Source organism: Natator depressus, chromosome 12 (genome assembly GCF_965152275.1).
Source record: "Natator depressus isolate rNatDep1 chromosome 12, rNatDep2.hap1, whole genome shotgun sequence".
Taxonomy (NCBI): domain Eukaryota; kingdom Metazoa; phylum Chordata; order Testudines; family Cheloniidae; genus Natator; species Natator depressus.
Genome location: NC_134245.1, coordinates 35,490,495 through 35,511,023, shown reverse-complemented (window position 1 = coordinate 35,511,023; position 20,529 = coordinate 35,490,495). Strand labels below are relative to the sequence as shown.

The following is a 20,529-nucleotide window of genomic DNA, read 5'->3' as shown; positions in this document are numbered from 1 at the left end:
ATCAAGGATACTTTGCACTTCCATCATAATCTTTGTCTGATTACCTCAACATGCTTTAAAACCATTAATGAATTCTGTGTCACAGTATGTCATGCGGTAGGTACTATTGGCCCCATTTTACAGATGAGGAAACTGAGGCAGAGGGTTTATGGACTCAATCCTTCATACACTGAAATCAATGGCAGTTTTCTCACTGATTTCAATGGGAGCAAGATTGGGACCTACAGTACATGATTAGGCCAAGGTCACTCAGGAAGTCTGTAGTGGAGCCAAGGTTAGAACAACAACAAAGAAACAGATTGCCACTTGATGCATCTCCTCAGTGGAAAGCACCAGCAGGGTTCTTCTCACCAGGAGCTGGCAAAGCAATCCATGTGGATGCAGAAACACAATTTCCAAAGCTCCAGGGTTTTTTCCCGGGAGTATAAAACAAACTGTTTGCTCACCTAGAATTACATGGACATCTGCAAGCAAATACAAAGTGGTTGCCGTAAAGATAAAGTGGGAAGTGAAAAGGGAAATGTGGTGTGATGCACTTAGAGGATTTTTAACAGTGTTCAGACCTAGTGGGAGTGGCCAAAAATGGTTCCCGAGAAACTTCTTTTCTGAATAAGAGAGCAAAACTGCATGAAACAGGGGACTTGGGGGTCAGGGTCCTAGATTCTGATGCCAACTCTACCACTAAGACTCTGTGTGACCTTGGGCAAGTCCCTGCACCTCTCTGTGCCTCACAGGCAAACCCACCACACAGTGAGGCTTAGTTAACATTTCCTAAGCATATTGGGAACTGCTGGCTAAAGGCCCAATAGATGGTATTGCTGTATCTGTTTCACAGAAGCAACAAGAAAACACTAAGTGCTCTCCCCTCCCCAGCTCCTTTTTTCCGGCTAGTCAAGTTCTTTTTACTAAATATTGACAAGACAAACCTCCCAAACTGCCAAACAGGGGGAGACCCACAATGTCATTGTTGACAGATATGATACATTAGACACTCAGCGTTCCATCTCTTACCTGCCCCAGTGAACAGCCAAATTCTGACCAATGGACATAATAAGGCTGGCAGGTCCATGATCCCAGATGCACTCCTGGGCCCAAGCCTCAGCAGATCTTTCCAGCTCATCATCCCAGGTCTGTGTGAGAATCAAAGAACAGATCTGTTGACAAATACTCTCAGTGTGAAAACATCTTACATTAGACTTAGGACAAGCCTATGCTACACAGCTCTGGCAGCACGCAGGCTACGTGTAGCTACGTGCCGCAGTGAAAAGAAACGATGTGTATGATGTGTAGCTACACGTATCCATGAAAGACTCCAGCAGTGGGATGCTACATTGCTAAAAACAGCAGTGTAGACGGGGAGGCATCGCTCGGATGAGTAGAGAGCCATGTAGGATATGTACTCGGGTACATACCCACCCCCTTCAGGTGTGTCTTTACTTGCCCCAGCCATGCCTCATGGTCTGCACTGCTATTTATACCCTCGTTGGGGGGCTACCCATGTCCATATTCTATACGCTGCTCAAAGAAGCATGCAGCGTAGACATACCTTAAGAACTAAGAGACGGGACCAGGAGAACCTATGAGAGTTAAGACTTAGACGTGGTCCCCAGCCCAGCCTTTCAGACCTAGTATTATGCAATGCAATGCAGGGCCCTGACCTGGGAGTGAATTCCCCATTTAATAAAATGGAAATGCATGGATCCAGCACAAAATAGTCCCACTTTTCAACGTCTGGCATTGCACTTCTTGGGAGATACTGCATATGATCATGTCTAGTTCTGAGCTCCTGATTCTTCGGTGAAATGGCGCGGATGTGGGATGAGTGTCCAAACTTAACGTCCGCGTATTCCTCTTAACTACCCTTTTGTGCACAACTTCAATGTGGAGTGTGTTGTTCTCGGAGCTGATTGCAGTCTATCATGAACAAATCTGGAGACTTTTCTGAAAGGTGGATTTTTGGACATAGTAGATAGTCGTGTGTCGAACTGCAATGCGTTTTTGTGTTTAATTATTGATAGCCCTACTGACCACAAAGGTACTGATGGGAAATTTTATTGGGATTGAAATGTTGCTGCATGTGTCCATAAATAAAATAAATCATAGGATCCAGAGGCAGAAAAGACCTAGTAGTTCACACCTAGTCCACCCAGGCCAACATAAGATCGTTCCCTGTTGAACATTTACCATGTTTTGGACTGCACAGGCTATGAATGAAAACGTTACTTTTTCCCTAATGTACCAGGAAGAAGATGGAAGGATCTTCTATCTTCACCAAGACAGGCAGCCACTGGGCCCAAACCTGTGAGGTGCTTTGCTCCCACAACTCTTGCAAAGGTCTACGGAAGCTGAGGGCACTCAGGATCCAGCAGATAGACAACTATGATGGCATATGAGCAACTGAACGTTTAGGGGCAGAGTCTGGCAGTTACACTGAGGGCAATGCAGGGTCACACCGTGCTGAGCATGAGAGAAATGCAATGTCTCCTGGAGCTTACCTCACATACAGAGGGAGTATGACCACTATGCGCTCCCTGTTCCAGCCATCCAGCTCCACTAGCCAATGAGGAGCGAGTAGGGGGCCATGGCCCTGGTAATCCCTGACCCTTTTTGGGTGACTTGTTGACTCAGAGAAGAGACTACAACTATGGTTGGCCTTTGTACATGGACACAAGCCTCCTTGTGGTCTGCCACTTTGTGCACCATATAAACACCAGCCATTATCTGACTCTCTTCAAATCCAGTCTAAAGCCATGGGAGCGCTCACAAGATCCTAATGTTCCTAGTATTTCAGAGCTTTCCACCAGAGCCCTCCAAAGTGCAGCCTCACAGGCAGTTGCTTTCCAAGTCTCCTAATTTAATGCAGAGACCATATGACATGAGCAATAGACCACTGCATGGAAATTGACATGAACATATGTGCTACATCTTCCGCTGGTGTCTATGGATAAAACAAACCAATACAGGCAAGAGACACTCAGTGAAAGACTGGGAATGAGCTAGGGATTTTTGTGTGGATTCATGCTTGATTAGGAAATACTTGGTTCTGCCGGCATCCCATTACAAAACCATGTTATTTAAATTAGAGCTTCCATTTGCTTCTCTTTCAACATATGAATGCCTACAGGACACTGGAATGATTCCATATGCAATAAATCTATCAGCAAAATAGATTTCAGACTGTCCTCTGCTCTCTGAAGACCCCTTAATGCCAAATACTCAAATCAATATCTAAAATCAACATTAAAGCCGGAACTGCACTAACCACCTACACTCACTTTGACTAATTTAAATTCACTCTTTGGCAATCTGGAAGCGCCTGAGTCTAGCACTTTGCAGGGCAAGATGCAAGTCACATTAATTCAGGGGTTCTCAAACTGGTAGTCGGGACCCCTAAGGGGGTCACATGGTTATTACATGAGTAGTCGCGAGCTGTCAGCCTCCACACCAAACCCCGCTTTGCCTCCAGCATTTATAATGGTGTTAAATACATAAAAAAGTGTTTTTAATTTATAAGTGGGGTCACACTCAGAGGCTAGCTATATGAAAGGGGTCACCAGTACAAAAGTTTGAGAACCACTGCATTAATTGATTTTAAGTGTCAGCTTAAGTTGTTGGTTTTTTTTCTTGTGTTCAGATTTACTGTAACCTAACTGCCATAGCAATAGGTAGCTGTAACCCAGAGAAAGTAAATACATAGCGTATATTGGTGAATGTGACTGCCCGAGTCTTCACTGTGGTGGATAATCTCCAGGAAATGATTTAAAATGTGCTGGCGGTGAACATGATTCAAAATGGTTTCGTACACTTTTTACTTCTGGAGACTTGGGATAGTTTTTGAATGAAGTTAAGGACATAATTACGTACACAAAACACATGCATAGTTTACATAAACCATTATCGCAATTTGCACATGCAGCTACAATAGGAGCATGCACAGTTAGGCATGCATTTGCTCACCTGTCTTGTTTGTAAATGTGACACTCGGGTTGGAATGCTATTTTAACCTCACACAAGTAATTGGCTAATCTCAACCAACTCCACTGCGGTGTCAGGACTGGCACTCTACTCTCATGAGTGGTGTGGAACTGGAAGAGCAGATATTCTACAAGGTGGATTGAGGTGCGTTGGCAGAACCTTGGACCAGCTTGCTTGCCCCACCAAGCAATGTGATCCCCTCCACATTCATGATTAGTAATTTCACTACTTTTAATCACGTAGAGGAAGGACAGGTTAACTCCACATGCAAGGTAACCAAGATACTTTCCTTCTAGGAATATGTGTAGCCCATCAATCATTTGTAGCCTGTTAATTTGTTGGAAAAATCCATTGAGAACTGACAGACAATACACAAGTCATCCAGCCCCTCTGGGCAAGGTAAGGTTTCTGATGTTCATTGCTGCTGACTAAGCCAACCTAAAGGTCACTGGTCTCTTAGAAGTTGCTGCTTATTTTTCAAGGTTTATTATCAACATGGAGCTTGTTTTGTTTTGGCCGTAAGCCATCACCATTACTACTGTTCTATAATAAAAACATACAGTGAAAGTGTATGTACTAAAGTTGCAAGGTGGTTAGGGTAATTTTATTTCTGGCCAGCTTCATCTGGAAGAATGTACACTGTTCACATCTGGCCTAGAACAAAGCCTGCCAAAAGGGAGCCATGGAACTCATTTTCCATTAACACTGAATACCACTGCTAACCTTGAACTCCATTACCCTAACACAGTCAAGCAAAACAGCTTGCATTGCACTAGGTTACGGCTTTATTGAATTTCTATTCTCTCTCCACTCTACTGTTACCCCACCCTCAGACATTTTTTCCCTTTGCTTGAATCATTCTCTTGCTTCAGTTAGATGTATAACTGCTCTCGAACGATAAAGGGAATATGTTGCTCAGCATACATGTGTGTTATTGAACTGGCTACATCATTTAGTTTTGGTATATGTTGGATAATAAGAGATAATGACACAGCAGATTAATATCTCCATTTCCTGGAAAACATTAGCTCTCTGTGCAGCTTTAGGTAATAGAATCATAGACTATCAGGGTTGGAAGGGACCTCAGGAGGTCATCTAGTCCAACCCCCTGCTCAAAGCAGGACCAATCCCCAATTTTTGCCCCAGAGCCCTAAATGGCCCCCTCAAGGATTGAACTCACAACCCTGGGTTTAGCAGGCCAATGCTCAAACCGCTGAGAAGTGTTCTGTTTAAAACAAAGGATTAAAGTTAACTTTGCATTCAGAATGCGTGCAAGGATTCCCGAGGAATATTAGGTAAACATGAACACATGAAAGGCTGATTATAGTCTTTCCAAGAAGCACCATTTTATACCCAGCTTCTTTCTTCACAGCATACAAGGCTCTTTCATTTGTACAAAGTCTCCCATAAAACCACTAGAAAAGCACACTGAGCTAAGACAAACATAAAACAGTAACCATCCTGGATGAGTAAATAGAAGTCAGCCAGTGAACACTCCACAGTTGAAGCACTTTTAGATCCCCAAAGCCAATGAAAATGCATTTGGCTTTCTTGCATTGCTTTGTGTTTACTTTCTTGGAATCAATCAAGCCAGATCTTCCCTTGCAATATCTTACAGGCAGCCCGCAGAATATCGCAGTCTTCTGAACAACAGTGATACAGTAAAACAATTCTTAGGAGGGACTGTAACTCTCTCTCACTGACAAAGCAGCAATGACTAATAGCAAGGAACCTGGCACTCTGAAGGCTTATCTAAAGAGCTGATGCAATATTACATCTGTCTTTACTTCTACCTCTTCTCCCTTACTCTTCCTTGCTGTTCTCTTAAGGCAGAGTTTTACATTTATGGCATTCAGTTAAATGGCAAAAGGTATTATTAATAAAAGATGCCTTTTATATCACATAAATCCTTTCTGTACACGGTCTCCGTTACCAGCTCACTGAATCAATCCAGAGACCGACAGACTGTCAAATTGGTGCTATTTTTGCAGTAACAATATTTGCAGGAGAGATAAATGCACAAAAATTACTACCCTCTGTCGTTCTCTGATTCCACAATATTTTGAAGACACCCCAGAAATAGCCTGTACAGAAAGCTCTATGGTGAAAATATAGTCATCTTAATTGCTGCTGCTGGTAAAGACACATGTAACACTTAGACTTTTCAAGGACTCTCTCTGAAGTGAGAATACACATTGACCAAGATTGTATTTTGGTTCCTTGAGCTCAGGGGGAAAAAAACCACCAAATACCACCAATCCATCTACCACTGACCTCAGTGGGAGTCTTTCTAAAGATTTTAACAGATTGAGCCTATATTGCAGATGGAGAAATCCTGATCCTCCAAGGTGCTGAGCATCTTCAACTCCCACTGAAGTCAATGAGAATTGGCGGTGTTAGCATATCACCAGAGGCACTGGGACATAACTGCGGCAATCCAAAGAACCCCAGGCAAAGGCGTGATTCCTGTAGGTGAGTAAATGCTTCTCAGAGATGGCTGGTGTGGCTTCTCTGTGCAGACAGTGGCATCCCACAATGCCAGAGTCTTAATCGGCTGAAGCTTCAACAGGGAGAATGGAGGTTAAATGTTAGAGAAAATGGGGTACTTTGATCACATTTAGGTATGGAATAAGCTGCCAAGGGAGGTTGTGGAATTGCCATCAATGGAGGCATTCAGGGCTAGACTAGACAGTATTGGGGGTGTTTTATGAATAATGAAATCAGTCCTGAAACTATGCAGTGGGATGGACTAGCTGACCCACTAATGGACCCTTCAAACAAAAACAATTCAGTGGCATAAGATGGCACCAGGAAACCACTAGCAGAATTTGTTACCGTCCTCTGGCCAGAAAAACTGCAGTGGTCACACAAATTTCAGTACCAGTAGTTGAACTCACCATATATTCCATGTTGGAGGCTGAAGGATAGACTTCACCTCTCAGCTTGTTATGAAGCATCAAAATCTCCTCTTTGTCTGACCTTGGAATGGCTCTCTTGGCTCTGGAGTGATATCTGCTCAAAATGCTCTCGAACTGCGTGCCATTGGGCAAGAAAAAGCCTTGCACTTCATGCATCAAAACCAGTAAACATCCAAGAGGGAGGAACCAAGACAGGGCAGGACTCATGGTCATTCTCTACTCAATGGAAGTCGAGATGAAGAAGCACTCTGGTTTTCTCAAAGGCAGCTCTACTGCTCTGTACAGATCTGGAATTCAGGCGGGAAACAAACAGTCACTTAATCTACCACTAAAGAAAATTGACATCCCATAGAATTTCCAAAGAGGCAAGAGGCCTTGGATTTAGGTTTTTGCACAATAAAGGAGCGATGCAAATTTGAAAGTTAAATGAATTATTTTCACTCCTACACAGCAGTGATGAACCTCAACGTTTACCACGTCACAGATAGGATGCTCTGTCCTATTTCCTTCTTAAATTAGGCATTATCTAGATCTCATGCTGAATACTCTCTTTTTCCACATCTATCCACTTCCACATACCATTACTCAATTTGCACATACAATCATTGGGGTTATATGAACTAATTAGATATGCCGTTGCACATGAATTTTGCAAGGCCAACCTTTTTGCCTGCACCTACTTCCAGCATGCCCACCCTGGAGGGAAAAGAGAGTTGCACCAATGTTATGTGCTCATAACCTCTTTGCAGCCTCTAGATTCTGCATGTGGAATGGGGACGCAATGTAGCTCCAAAAATGGGTGGGACTATGTGGGGGCGGAGCATTGCCCGGACAGCCACGGAATGCCCATAAAGGTAGATGGGGAAAATTGAATTTTCCTTTGGAGTATATATAGATTCCCCTTTGAGCTGTAATTTGTATCCATCAGGGTGAATCAATCCCCAGGCCCTTAAACCATCACATAATCCAAGCTGTGCCTTTTCACGTATGCAGGGTGAGCAATGACACATTATTTCTTCCAAGTGTCGTCCTTAAAGGAGGAGAACAGATCCTAACAAAAGGGAAAGCAAACTTCCCCAGCAGCCAAGTCACAGAGGTCAGACATGAGCTACAGCTATTTCAGAGGCCTCCGCCTGCCAATAGACTCAGGCAGAGCCAGCTGCCAGCTCCCAGAATCTCTGTATGTTTATGTGAAAATGTCATCGTAATATCAGAGCAATCAAAATTCCTGTCTGCAAGTGACGCACTGGGGTCTTCTCACTGACGCTGTTACTGCACTTAGCTGGAGACAGATGTGCAGCCAGTTATATGAATTATTACAGATTAGGAGAGGAGCCGGAGTAGATTTCCCTTCCTCCTCTCGAACAGGAACCACTTCTGCACTGCTCGGTTGCCATGAGTCAGCCTGCCTTTAATGGGGAGGGTTAACCAGAGAGGAGTGGCTGGCCCTAAATTTAAATGTGCTGACTTGATGATGGTTTGAATCTCCAGCCTTAATCATCCATGTCCTCAATTGCAAGGCCCCCTCTCTGTCCCTTCGTTCAGACGCACCTGTAATCTTCAAGCAAATTCTCCACCCTGATTCTCCTCACTAACAGTCCACACTTACTCCCTCACCTGAGGGCCATTTGTCTTGGCTTATATAGATCCTATGCTGTCTCTTACTAGAGGTTTGTCCAGTTTGCTGTGATCTCAAGTGGGGCCAGTAATAGCTACCATCCTAGGAATAATACGTAATAGGGTTTAAACATTCACACTGCACATCCGACAGTGGAACTATCCAGTCCCCTCTTCATAAAACCAAAGTGGTGAATAAAGGACTTCCAGTGTTATTCCATGAGGCTTGCAATCTGGGAACCACTATATGTCAGGGCAGCTCTACAAAGAGGGAATATTCCAAGAGATGAGTCTTTCCCTCATCAAAACTATCCCTAATGCTGTCATTTTAAACAGCCTTTTGTGTGACAGCAGTTACAGCCCCTTCCTGAATAGGCCCCCAAATATTTTCTTTAAGTGACGGTTCTGCAGATTTTACTGTTTAAATTTACAGCATTGCAAATTACCGCTGCATCTTCCCCCACTGGGTGTTCTAAAGCAGGGGCATTTACGGCTTGATAGTGTTAAATGTGTTTGGAAGAGGTGGTTCATTTTCTTTCTTGCAGAGTGTTATGTCTCTAAGGGGACAGCAGAACTGCTTTTAATGGTGGAAAAACATAAATCAGAGCATGCTCTATATTTAAATCTAGAAATATTTTGCTTCCAATCTAATGGAAATGCAGCCAGGTGTCAACAACATCCTTTTAGGCAGGGGTGCAGACCCAGCACGCAATTATTTTGATGAGGACAATGCTCAGAATGCAAAACGTAAAGGGTCTAATTTTCTGAGGTGCTGAGCTCCCAAGACTCCAGTTGAAGTCAAGGGGAGCGTCAACCCCCTAAAAATCAAGCCCAGGGCCTATGTTGTCCCGGCATGTGTCTAGCACGATGTAGCCCAAATCCCTGACTGAGCCTTCTAGGTGCTACTGTGGCACAAATAAACAACCAACCACTAATACTTTTTCCTAAGCAAAGTGTTAAGCAGTTGAGCTGGGCTTTGCTAAAGCAATGGCGATCACGATAATGTCATGCAAAGAAAATGTCTTAATTACTTCACTAGAATACCTCCTTGCTTTATAGAGGAAGTGTAACGTGCAAGCGTCATCCCCATTCAGTGTTTCATTGGTTAAATAGAGGTTGAATTAGGCCGGAAAGATCCTTAAAGGCACACAATTTCCATTTTTTAAAAAGATAAATATTGTTTTAACCTCGTTCTCTTCTCGGCATTGTTTGCTGGCACAAACCCCTCCATAAATGAAGCCTAACTGGCTACGGGGGAAATGAGCTGTTACTTTTGTAGACCATCTGGCCCAAGTCAGGGAACAATTCCTACTTTCAGACACTTCCCTAAGAGGTTTTAAATAAAGATGATCTGCGGTGGCTATTTATTATGAGGAATTTTAAATGCAGCCTGCTTCTTAGGGTATGGTGGAGAGAAGCAGACAGCTGGCATAGCCTGCAGTTATACCTACTGACCTAGATTTACTCCCTTTTCTAACCAGGGGCCCCGTCCGCCACACAGTGCAGGTACAAGAAATTGTAACTTGTGAATCAGCTGAACCATCTGACAGCCCAGAGACATACCAAACTTGTTACTACGCGATGAAGTCAACATGTCAAGTCCTCAGCAGACCCTTGGCTACTTTGCTCAAGCCCTTTCAGCTGCTAATCAACACAGTGTAACAGATGGTGCATTATTCTCTGAGTCCTCTCCTCTGCTTGTGAATTAACAGCATGATCTCTTCTCCCCAACTGGGCTGCCTTGAAACCTAGTTTTAATGTTGGTGGACTAAGTATTCAGTCCCTGCTTCAAGTACTTGACTTTCAGGTAGGGGGGAAGTATCATTTCCAGCACTCTGTGCTTTTAGACCAGACAAATCACCCATTTCATCCTCTGTGAATGTGCATCCATAGGATCACTGATTTCAATTAGAAATCAAGGAGAGGTTTGACATTAATTTCAATGGGGCTAGAACTTGGCCCAAAGACATTCAGTTGCACCAGTTTCCCAGGTGAAGGGAATTCTCTGAACAAATAACTCTCCAGCATACCAAAGAGGGTATGGAATGATGGGTGAAATGGAGGGAGTGTCAGTGGGGAGGGGAAATAAACATGCCAGTATAGTAGGTAGTTACCCTATTTATAAGATGGCAAGGGTCCATCTTGTCCAGTAGCCTGTCACTGACAGTGACCAGGATAAGATGCCTCAGAAATATTTAAATTAAACAGGGGACAATGGCAAAGACATGCTTCTATTACGCAGGCAAATACAACACTCCTTTGTATAGTGGATGCCCCTGGGAATTTGGGTGGGCAAGGAATACAAGAGCAAGCCCTCCACTGGGATCCATTTGCCCCAAAGTGGTGTTCAAGCTCTTCTTAACAAACCCAGACCCCAATTCAGCAACACAGTTAAGTAACTGACCCCGCCCCCATTCAAGAGCTTTCCTGAATCACGGCTCCAGATATTCAGCTTTATGTCTCCAGGCTGCACAGATCACTGGCATCCCAATGGTGGAAACCCTTTGGACGCACGTGGTGTGCGAGTTGGAAGTTTGATAGCTTCCTCAACCACTGTCCCAGCTGACTAAACTTTGCTTTATTCAGGGGACGGGGAGAAAGCATTTCTATGACCTCTTTTCAAGCGCATCAGGCTCATGGTATCGATGCCATGGTAACATCTGGGACTGATCAGAAACCAGTGAATCGGCAGAAACTGCCTCCGGAACGTTCAGACGTGAAGGCATCTCACCGGCCAAATATACAGGAACTCCTCACTTAACGTTGTCCCGGTTAAGGTTGTTTCGTTGCTGATCTATTAGGGAACACGCTCGTTGAAAGTTGTGCCATGCTCCCTTATCACGTCCTTTGGCAGCCGCCTGCTTTGTCCACTGTTTGCAGGATTCTCTGGAAGAGCAGCCCCTCCTTGTGGGGATTAGAACCAGGGGGGCCAGCAGCCCCCCTACCCCATCGGCTCCCCTAAATTCCCTGTAAGGTATGTGGCTCAGCAGCTGCTCAGCAGCAGTTCAGGTGGCCGTGCGGCTCCTGCCCTGCCCTCTGCCTTGGAGCTTCTCCCTGGAGCTCCCTGCTTGCTGGGGGGAAGGGGAGAAGAAGGGTGCTGATATCAGGATGTCCCCCTGCTCCGTACCCCCTCTCCACAAAGAGGAGGAGGGGGATAGGGCTCGGGGACAGAAAGGAGGGAGCTTGCTGGAAGCTGTTGCTTCTTGTCTGAACTGGCTGATCTGCTTAAAAGGGCAACATACTTGAAGTGGGGTCAGCAGACTTAAAGGGGTAATGCACCTCTCTCTCTCTCTCACTCCAGCACTTTGGAAAGTCAGCACCTGTGCAGCCGTGCATGTGTCGTCAGGAGGAGGGAGTGGTGCCCTCCAGCTGGATCGCCTGGGCTCATCATCATGTTCAGTTTTTGCAGGGAAGTGTTTACAGTGACTGCCCTGCATCTATTGTGTTTCCTCCCTCCTGCCTCAGTCCACGCTGCCTTGTAGAGTGTGAGGCTACATTAACAACAGTGAGTTAACCCTTGAGGGCTCAGCCAAGTGCTAGTTCATCATTTAGCAGTAAGGCATTCCCTGGGAGATATCCCACCCTCTGACTCCACCACCTCAACCAAGCTTCGCAATCATTCATTGCTGTGGACAGTATTAAATTGTTTAAAGCTTATACTGTGTATGTATACAATGTCTTTTCTCTGGTGAAAAAAAATTTCCCTGGAACCTAACCCCCCCCCACATTTACATTAATTCTTATGGGGAAATTGGATTCGCTTAACATCATTTCGCATAAAGTGGCATTTTTCAGGAACATAGCTACAATGTTAAGCGAGGAGTTACTGTATTTCAACTGGGGACAAAGGAAGAAGTATTTTCTGAGATCTGAAGAGGTCATATTTAAATGGGCTTTGAAAAGACAAAGTTGACAAAAAGTTACTTCCCAGACTAATGGATAGCTTGTGATCTCAGATGGTAGAAGCACGGGTAACCTCTAGAAGCTGCCATGCAAAACTCCCTACTCAACCCACAGGCAAACAGACAAAGTCAGCCTCAGTGTGGTGTCCTCACCAGACCTTAAAATGCTTTATTGTTATTGATCTCTAAAATGCCCCCTAGTTAAATATTAAAATGGTTGGATTATTCTCCTGGTTATACATGCTATTACTGCAAATATTTGCAGCGCCACGGGATACTATACACAGAGAAGGCAGAGGAAATGGGCAAATGCAAGAGTTAACATAGGATGCCAGCAACAACTCAAAACCAGCAAAGCAGAGCCCGTGGTGGATCAGATTTTCACTCACATACATAAACTCAAGATTCAAGCACTATGCCCACTGTATATTTTGTGTATGCAGCCTTGTCTTTTTAGCCAACATGCACATATTTGAGGCTTTACAATGTTGTTGGGTTTTTCTGCAAACATAATCCCAGCAGAATATTCAGAGTGAAATTACAAATGCTGTGACTTAGAACACGTTGTCATCTCTACCGCCTAAAACTGTAAAATCTGTGTTTTCAAGGTCAGAGGTAAAATGTCTGGATCTACCATCATCCACTCTAGTGTAATACAAGGGGGTGAGTTTCTACCTAAAGCCATACTAAAAGTTGTTTTTTTTAAAAGTTGCTTTTTGTTAACAGAAGTTACCTCGTTCTACTAATATTTGAAGGTTTAGTCACAGACCCAGTTTAGATTCATAAATGTAATAAATAACTTATATTTAATAGTTTATATATATATATTAGTTTATAAAAGTTTAAGAAACACTCAGTAGATGTTTTAATAAATGGTCAGTCAATTATTAGAGGTTATAGCATCCAACAGGTCTACTGGTTGATTATAATTATCAGTGACACTTTCCACTTATGTGCTTAGAACGGTCTATAACCCTAGTAATGCTATTTATGTAACAACATCTATTACTTTGTTAACCTCTTATGAACTATTTATAAATGGAACTTTAATAGTAAAGTGCAATTTGGCATCACACACAATCTTTTGGAGACGTTATTAAACGTATATATCTGTAACACTGAGATTTTTGTTACACACAACAAAAGGTTTAAAACAAGTGTCGAAAATCTGGTGTTAAAATTTAACACTTACCTCTCAAAATCTGCAAGTCCACCAGAAGCCAAAACTCCTCAAAAACCTGCTTGTGGAAAATAAATTATATATTTTAAATATGAAAACAGGGAGGGAGGGAGGGAAGTGACAACTGTCACTAGGTGCAATGAATGCTAAGGTCTCAGCACAGCTGGTAGTGATGAATGCTGTTCTCACAGAACTTCGCCAGCAATATTTATACTCTCCAGGGTTATGATCATTTCTTGGCCCTCTATGATCTTGGCAACTGCTCTTTATTTTCTGAGAAAAGGAAAAAAATAGAGGGGTGTCATCAAACCTCTCAGGGCAGCAGGGAGATACCATCTAGCCCAAGAAAACTGAGAATCACCCTACCAAATGGAGTAATATAACAGAGAGAGAGAGAGAGAGAGAAAAAAAAAACTGGGGGCGGGGGGAGGAGACAGAGACGGGGGGAGGAGGGACTAATAATTAAAACCAAATGATAATTTACAAGTTTTCCATGAAACCAGCTACACGGATGGGGCCAGAGAGACAGGGCTCTGGACTCAGATTTAATTCACCAGTGAAATCCAAAGAGATCACTTAGCTGCAGCCCTTGAAGTAGAAAAGAGCCCCAAAACAAAACCCCAGACCACTAACTCGTAATTTTCCAAGGATCAGTCGAGTCGAAGCTGCGGCTCCGCCTGCTCCGAAGTTTCTGGCTGCGAAGGAGAGATGGGAAATGCGATCCCCAGCTAAGCAAGAGCCTCCTGCCCGCAGCAGAAGGGGGGGGGGGGGGAGAGAAATCAAAGGAAAGGCTTTAACTGCAAAACAAACCAATTTAGATTCAAAGGCAGGGAGGAAAGTGTGTGTGTGGGGGGGGGGGAGAGTGCAGCGTAAAGCCCTGCAACCAAACTGCCTTATGAACCAAGCCAAACGAGAGACCGGCGAGGTGACAGCGTGTGCTTGGGAGGGAGGAGAGGTGGGGAACCGCTGCAAGAAGGAAAATCGCAGTTCAATGGCTGCAAACGTCAGTTCATCTCCTATGGCTTTGCCGTCACTTTGCAAAGCTTTCTTCTCTCCCCTCGCCATGCCGCTCGTCCGCGTGCTGAGAGAGACGCCAGGGGGCGCTGCTCCGCAGTTGCCGAGAAGCCATTGCCCGTCTGAACCTGACTCCTGGCGGGCGGCGCGGGTCAGCGTTCAGGGCAGGGCGAGCGGAGCCGGAGCGCGCTTGCAGACTGCAGCCGGGATGTTCCCGAAGCGCCTGTGTACTTAGCTCCGCAGAGAGGCGCTGGCAGTCCCGGCTCCCTTTCATTAAAAAAAAGAACAAACAACAAAATAACTGTGATTGAGAGCTAAGAAGCCACCCTGTGGATTTTAGAGCAATGCATTGATTCAAACAGGGTTTTGGTGGCTGTCAAAGGGAGTGCTTTGGGCAGAAGAGAATTTGAACGTAAAGGGCTGGGGAAATAAACCAGTGAAATGAATACACTACAATCCATTGGTTGAATGAGAATCCCTTAGTTATTCTGTCCAGGGGCATTCAAGAAAGATGGAGGCAGAAATGTTGGTATGTGTACACACAAATACACACACGAGAAACCACCAAGGTCTTTTTAAAACAGTCTGGATCATTTTCTCTTTTAAACTGCTGCCCAATGTCCTGAGAGTTTTATTCTTTCCAACAGTCAATAGCTTATCCCATCAATACTTGTCTGAAGACTGCGATTCTCAGGGTATTCTTCAAAGGACACATTTAAAACACAGCAAAGCTTGCAAATCAAAAATAGATTTATCTTACTTGATTTACAGATTATTAGAAACACCATCTTCATTAAATAAGAAACAAGGCCCGCTCTATCCAGTACAGTGGGCAATTTACCAGTGGGGGGAACCCCCTCTCTCAAATGTTGACCCCTATAGATGTCTTTGCTTAATCACTCTTGGCTTTTCACCATTTTTCAGAGCTAAGCTTTTTTTGAGAAGTGATATCTTGTTTTCGGAATCCAATCTGTCTGGATATCTGTTCTCCTTACAGAAATCCCCAAGCATGGCGTCCAGTCTGCATGGCTTTTTAAATAATTAGATCCACTGGCAAGTATTATCAATATCTTTCTTTAGAACAACATGGGTGCAAAGCACCTAGTCTCCTTAAGAACAATCTAAGATGAAGATCACAATATATCTACAATATTATCCACTCTGTCAGGTCAATCCTTTTCTGTTTGTATTTGGATGACATTTTGGTTTATTTTAAAGGAGTTCCACATGTGAAACAATGGCATATGGCCCGTTATCTGTAGCCCACAGCTCTACCTTGCTTATAGAAATTCAGTGGAATTTGGATATGTTTGAAAATCTCAGCCTTAGCCCAAAATGAGTTGATGCTCTGATGCTGTGATGAACAGGACACTAGACAGACTGGAGTGGCAGACAGATAGCCGTAGTTACTTTGAAGTCATAGATAGGTCTGTATTTTTCTCGAACTAAGTTTCTTGCTCCACAGTTTCTTCCAGGACTGATGGTTTTGCTAAATTCACAGACTAACCGTTTTTCCACCAACTCAACAGCATTAGGCCCATTGACCTCTTTTTAGTTCTCCCCTCCAATGGCAACCACTGAGAATCATCCAAATCCAGAGACATGACAAGACTCCAGTTCCCAAGACAGTCTGAGCACTAGTCTAAGTGGTACAAACCACACACTGCTCTGGCGCAGTGAATCATCTGCCTCTTAAAGATGCTGCATTAGTATTACCAGAAAGTCGATTAATTCATTTAACCACCATATACAAATTTCAAATAATTTCCAGATCCAGGGGGAATTTGTGATTTTGTAATTCCCACACGTTCCTGCTGTGAATTAACCCTTTCCAGTGAGTCAGTCTGAACAGAATTACCCATCTCCCTATTCTTGATGCTTTAAGGCAGTGATTCTCAAACTTTTACACTGGTGACCCCTTCCACATAGCAAGCCTCTAAGTCTGACCCCCCTTATAAATTAAAAACACTTAAATATATTTAACACCATTATAAATGCTGGAAGCAAAGCGGAGTTTGGGGTTGAGGCTGACAGCTCGTGACCCCCCACATAGCCACCTCACGACCCCCAGTTTGAGAACCCCTGCTTTAAGGGATGTATTCCTTTGATATGTACAATTAGCTCCATCACCCAAGTCCAGACACTGTATCCAGTTGTACTATGGACTAGGATGAGTCCGCTAAACTTCTCATCACTTGTGAGCTAGGGCTCATTTCAACTGAAGTATGAAGAGATGGAACATTATGTTGTCTACATACTTATCTCCACTGGGATTCTGTAGGATATTTTTGAGCTATACAAATTCAGTGGATGAAATTTGTCCCTGCTGTAAGCTCACTGAAGTCAATGGACTTAAATACATGAATTTGGTCCACTTTGTGTTTCCATGGAACTGGAACATGATGATACGTTTATTGTGAAGGATCAAAGAGAAGACAGTTGCCTAGATTGCATCATGTTCTGCAAGTATTTTCCCAAGAGTCCAAAATATTCAAGTCTCTTTCATGGCTACTGTTAAACGACTAAAATAGGCTGGATTTCCATAATGTGGACAGATATCCAAACATATCTGATTCAGAAAACAAACGTGCCAGAAACAAGACTCTTCCTATCTGATGCAAATCTTGATTACTTTGTCCCATATGTGTTGCTAAGCCTTGACTCACTTCAGAGTAATAGGTAATTGTTGTGACCGTGGGAGGAGTTGGAAGCTACACGTTTTAGACAAAACCAACACTTCACATTACGTTTAAATTTTCATTTTGTCTTCATTCAGCTGTTTCAAGTCCTACATTCAGTCAATGCCAAAACAAATCAGAAGTTACTTTTACCCATTCACTTCATAGTTATTATGGTCTTGATTATAACTTCTTTGGTTCATATGTGGGGAAAGCCACATAAATGGACTGAATTTATAAAAAAAACCTTTTTATGTAACAGCCAACAAACAGAAACAAAGACAGATTTCAGTTATTTCACTATTTAACATGCAGACAGCATGCCTTGATTTTAGACAAACAGAATCACACTCCATTTCTAATCCAAATATATGCTCACTTAAGAGGCACATGTTAGTGTACCGAGATGGGTTATTGATTCAAGTCAGTCCATTTCTGTTATGACAGTGTGCCTAGGGACCCCAATCAGAAAATCAAGACCCCTTTGTGCTAAGTGCCGTACAAAGACAATTCCTTCCTCATGAAGCTTATAATTTCTGGGCCACAATATATGTATTAATCATTCTCAAACATAAATGGAGGCCCCAATATACTTTCCCCCTCTTCTGATCAATTTGGAAGACAGTGATCATGAGCAGAAATAGCACGGGGGATGCTTCTAAATCAGCGTAATCCCCTCTGGACTAACTTGCAAGAAAGCCGATTTTTGTGAATTTCCACTGCAAGTTTGCAGATGCAAGAAATTGGTAGAAGCTTCCCCGACTCTCCCACCTTTAGAGATTTTGCCCAAAGAAGGAAAAAAACTGTAATTATAAATTTGCTCTGATATAAACCACCATAATCTCCTTCTGCTGTCACCAGTATCATAAAGCTAACAAAATAAAATGCACAATTACCCATAGATCTCTCTGCAACATATAATGCAAATAATTTTTTAAAAAGCGAGTTTCTATTGAAAATGAAAATAAGTGCTTAAGATTTCTTATGGCAAGAACTTTGTGAGACCAGCTATTGTTTTCCAACAGTTAAGTGGATTAGAAATTTTCTGCAGTACTTTAGAACTTTAGTAATAAATCGTTCAGTGTGTGTGTCACCACTGCACTCTACTGGATAGACTCAGACCTACACCGCTGTAAACCATGGGCCGTATACTGCTTACTCGATAGACTCAGACCTACACCGCTGTAAACCATGGGCCGTATACTGTTTACTCGATAGACTCAGACCTACACCGCTGTAAACCATGGGCCATATACTGCTTACTGGATAGACTCAGACCTACACCGCTGTAAACCATGGGCCGTATACTGCTTACTCGATAGACTCAGACCTACACCGCTGTAAACCATGGGCCATATACTGCTTACTCGATAGACTCAGACCTACACCGCTGTAAACCATGGGCCATATACTGCTTACTCGATAGACTCAGACCTACACCGCTGTAAACCATGGGCCATATACTGCTTACTCGATAGACTCAGACCTACACCGCTGTAAACCATGGGCCATATACTGCTTACTCGATAGACTCAGACCTACACCGCTGTAAACCATGGGTCGTATACTGCTTACTCGATAGACTCAGACCTACACCGCTGTAAACCATGGGCCGTATACTGCTTACTCGATAGACTCAGACCTACACCGCTGTAAACCATGGGCCATATACTGCTTACTCGATAGACTCAGACCTACACCGCTGTAAACCATGGGCCGTATACTGCTTACTCGATAGACTCAGACCTACACCGCTGTAAACCATGGGCCGTATACTACTAACAGCTAACAGCGCAGATGCTCCATCGTCTCCAGTGGTGTGCATTTTTGGAGCAGGAAGTTCTGTTCCAATAGTCTCCATGACATTCCAAATGGCCATGGTGTGCGAAGTCCTAGGTTGCAACAGTTTAATGAATGACACAGTGAAATGAACACAACCCAAATCCATTTAAAACTGCAGATGTTTGGCAACTGGAATAGGATTAGCCCACTTGGCTACAACTTCAGAGCTAGCACCCTTGCTCTTGAGAAGGGTGTCAGGGGACTTTTAATGGCCAGGAGTGGTTAGGCCAGGCGTGGTGTTTTTGTTTTGTTTTCTTAAAATAGGAATGATCACTGCTTTAGCAACACAATGTTATTACCATGCTGAGGCATTGGTCAGGACAGATTCACATGACCAACTCATCAGAACTACTTCAGCATCCTGGATTTCCCATGGTAGCCTCCCATTAGAGAAATGAAAAGGCCCAAACAAACCATGCCTAGCAAGAGTCTGAAGAGCGTGAGCTACATGGTAAGGCAGAATCCATTCAAAATTGCTCTATATGAATATTTCTCTTAGGTCAATAAAAATCATTACCAGTAGTTTTTCATCAGTGATTTAAAAGGTTTTGCACAAATGGATTTACAACTGACAAATTACAAATTCAAGAGCAAATCTCGGAAACCAGGAGAAGGTTCTTTTAGTGAATTAACTAGGATGGAGGGGAAAGTATTTCCATTTGTTTCTGGTTTTCGAACTACAGGCTAATACCTGTGTACCCAAAGCAATACACTACTCACTGACTTTCTGCAGTTTCCATGGTACAAATCCCTTCCAACAATAAAAACATAAAATATTCACTATTGGTATTAGCTGTATGGATTAAAGAGAGAGTCACTTAACCTCTACCCCTCTATCTGCAAATTGGGAGAGAACAGTAATGACAGACAGCAAAAGACCAGTCTGGAACTAAATTCATGAAAGACTAGCCTTGGATGGACGGCCCTATAGGAGAGTGAAATATTGTAATTAAAGCACAACCAAGATGCTGCCCAAAGACTGTCTGAAATAAAAAGACTTTCAAACATGCTTCATAAAAGGACTAATTCTGTGGTTTTCCATGGTGCTCCTCCAGTACCTTAAAAATCCTGGGCTGAGGCATAATGATATATAGGTAGCCAGCCTATGGAGGTGGCTAAGTATTTCACAAAGCAATGATACAATGAAATGCTATGTCAACTGTTACGAAAACACATACTTATCACATAGCGCTTATCTGAACTGTTCTTGATTTTCTTTAATCAATACTCTGATATGCTGGACTTTTTGACTAATTCACTAGGGGTGGAATTTTCCAAATATGACAGTCTCCTGAAAAATCCCACCTTCTGTTTGTAGGTCACTATGGCTCTTCTGAAAAATCACCTCCTGGACAGCCTGTTTCAGTATGAACTTCTGGCATGCTCTGGTTGCTTATACTTAG

General features: G+C 43.3%; 1 protein-coding gene across 1 annotated transcript in view; it reads right to left on the bottom strand.

The window, feature by feature from the left end:
• CRISPLD2 (cysteine rich secretory protein LCCL domain containing 2) overlaps nt 1-14,282 on the bottom strand; it is a 41,282-nt gene extending 27,000 nt beyond the window's left edge. The window contains exons 1-4 of the mRNA XM_074968852.1: nt 14,226-14,282; nt 13,605-13,653; nt 6,873-7,180; nt 1,012-1,130 (exon numbers count right to left, since the gene is read on the bottom strand). Of these exons, the coding sequence (XP_074824953.1) occupies nt 1,012-1,130; nt 6,873-7,106 (353 nt within the window). The 5' untranslated portion in view covers nt 7,107-7,180; nt 13,605-13,653; nt 14,226-14,282. The remainder of the gene's footprint in view (nt 1-1,011; nt 1,131-6,872; nt 7,181-13,604; nt 13,654-14,225) is intronic.
• Nucleotides 14,283-20,529: the final 6,247 nt, after the last annotated feature.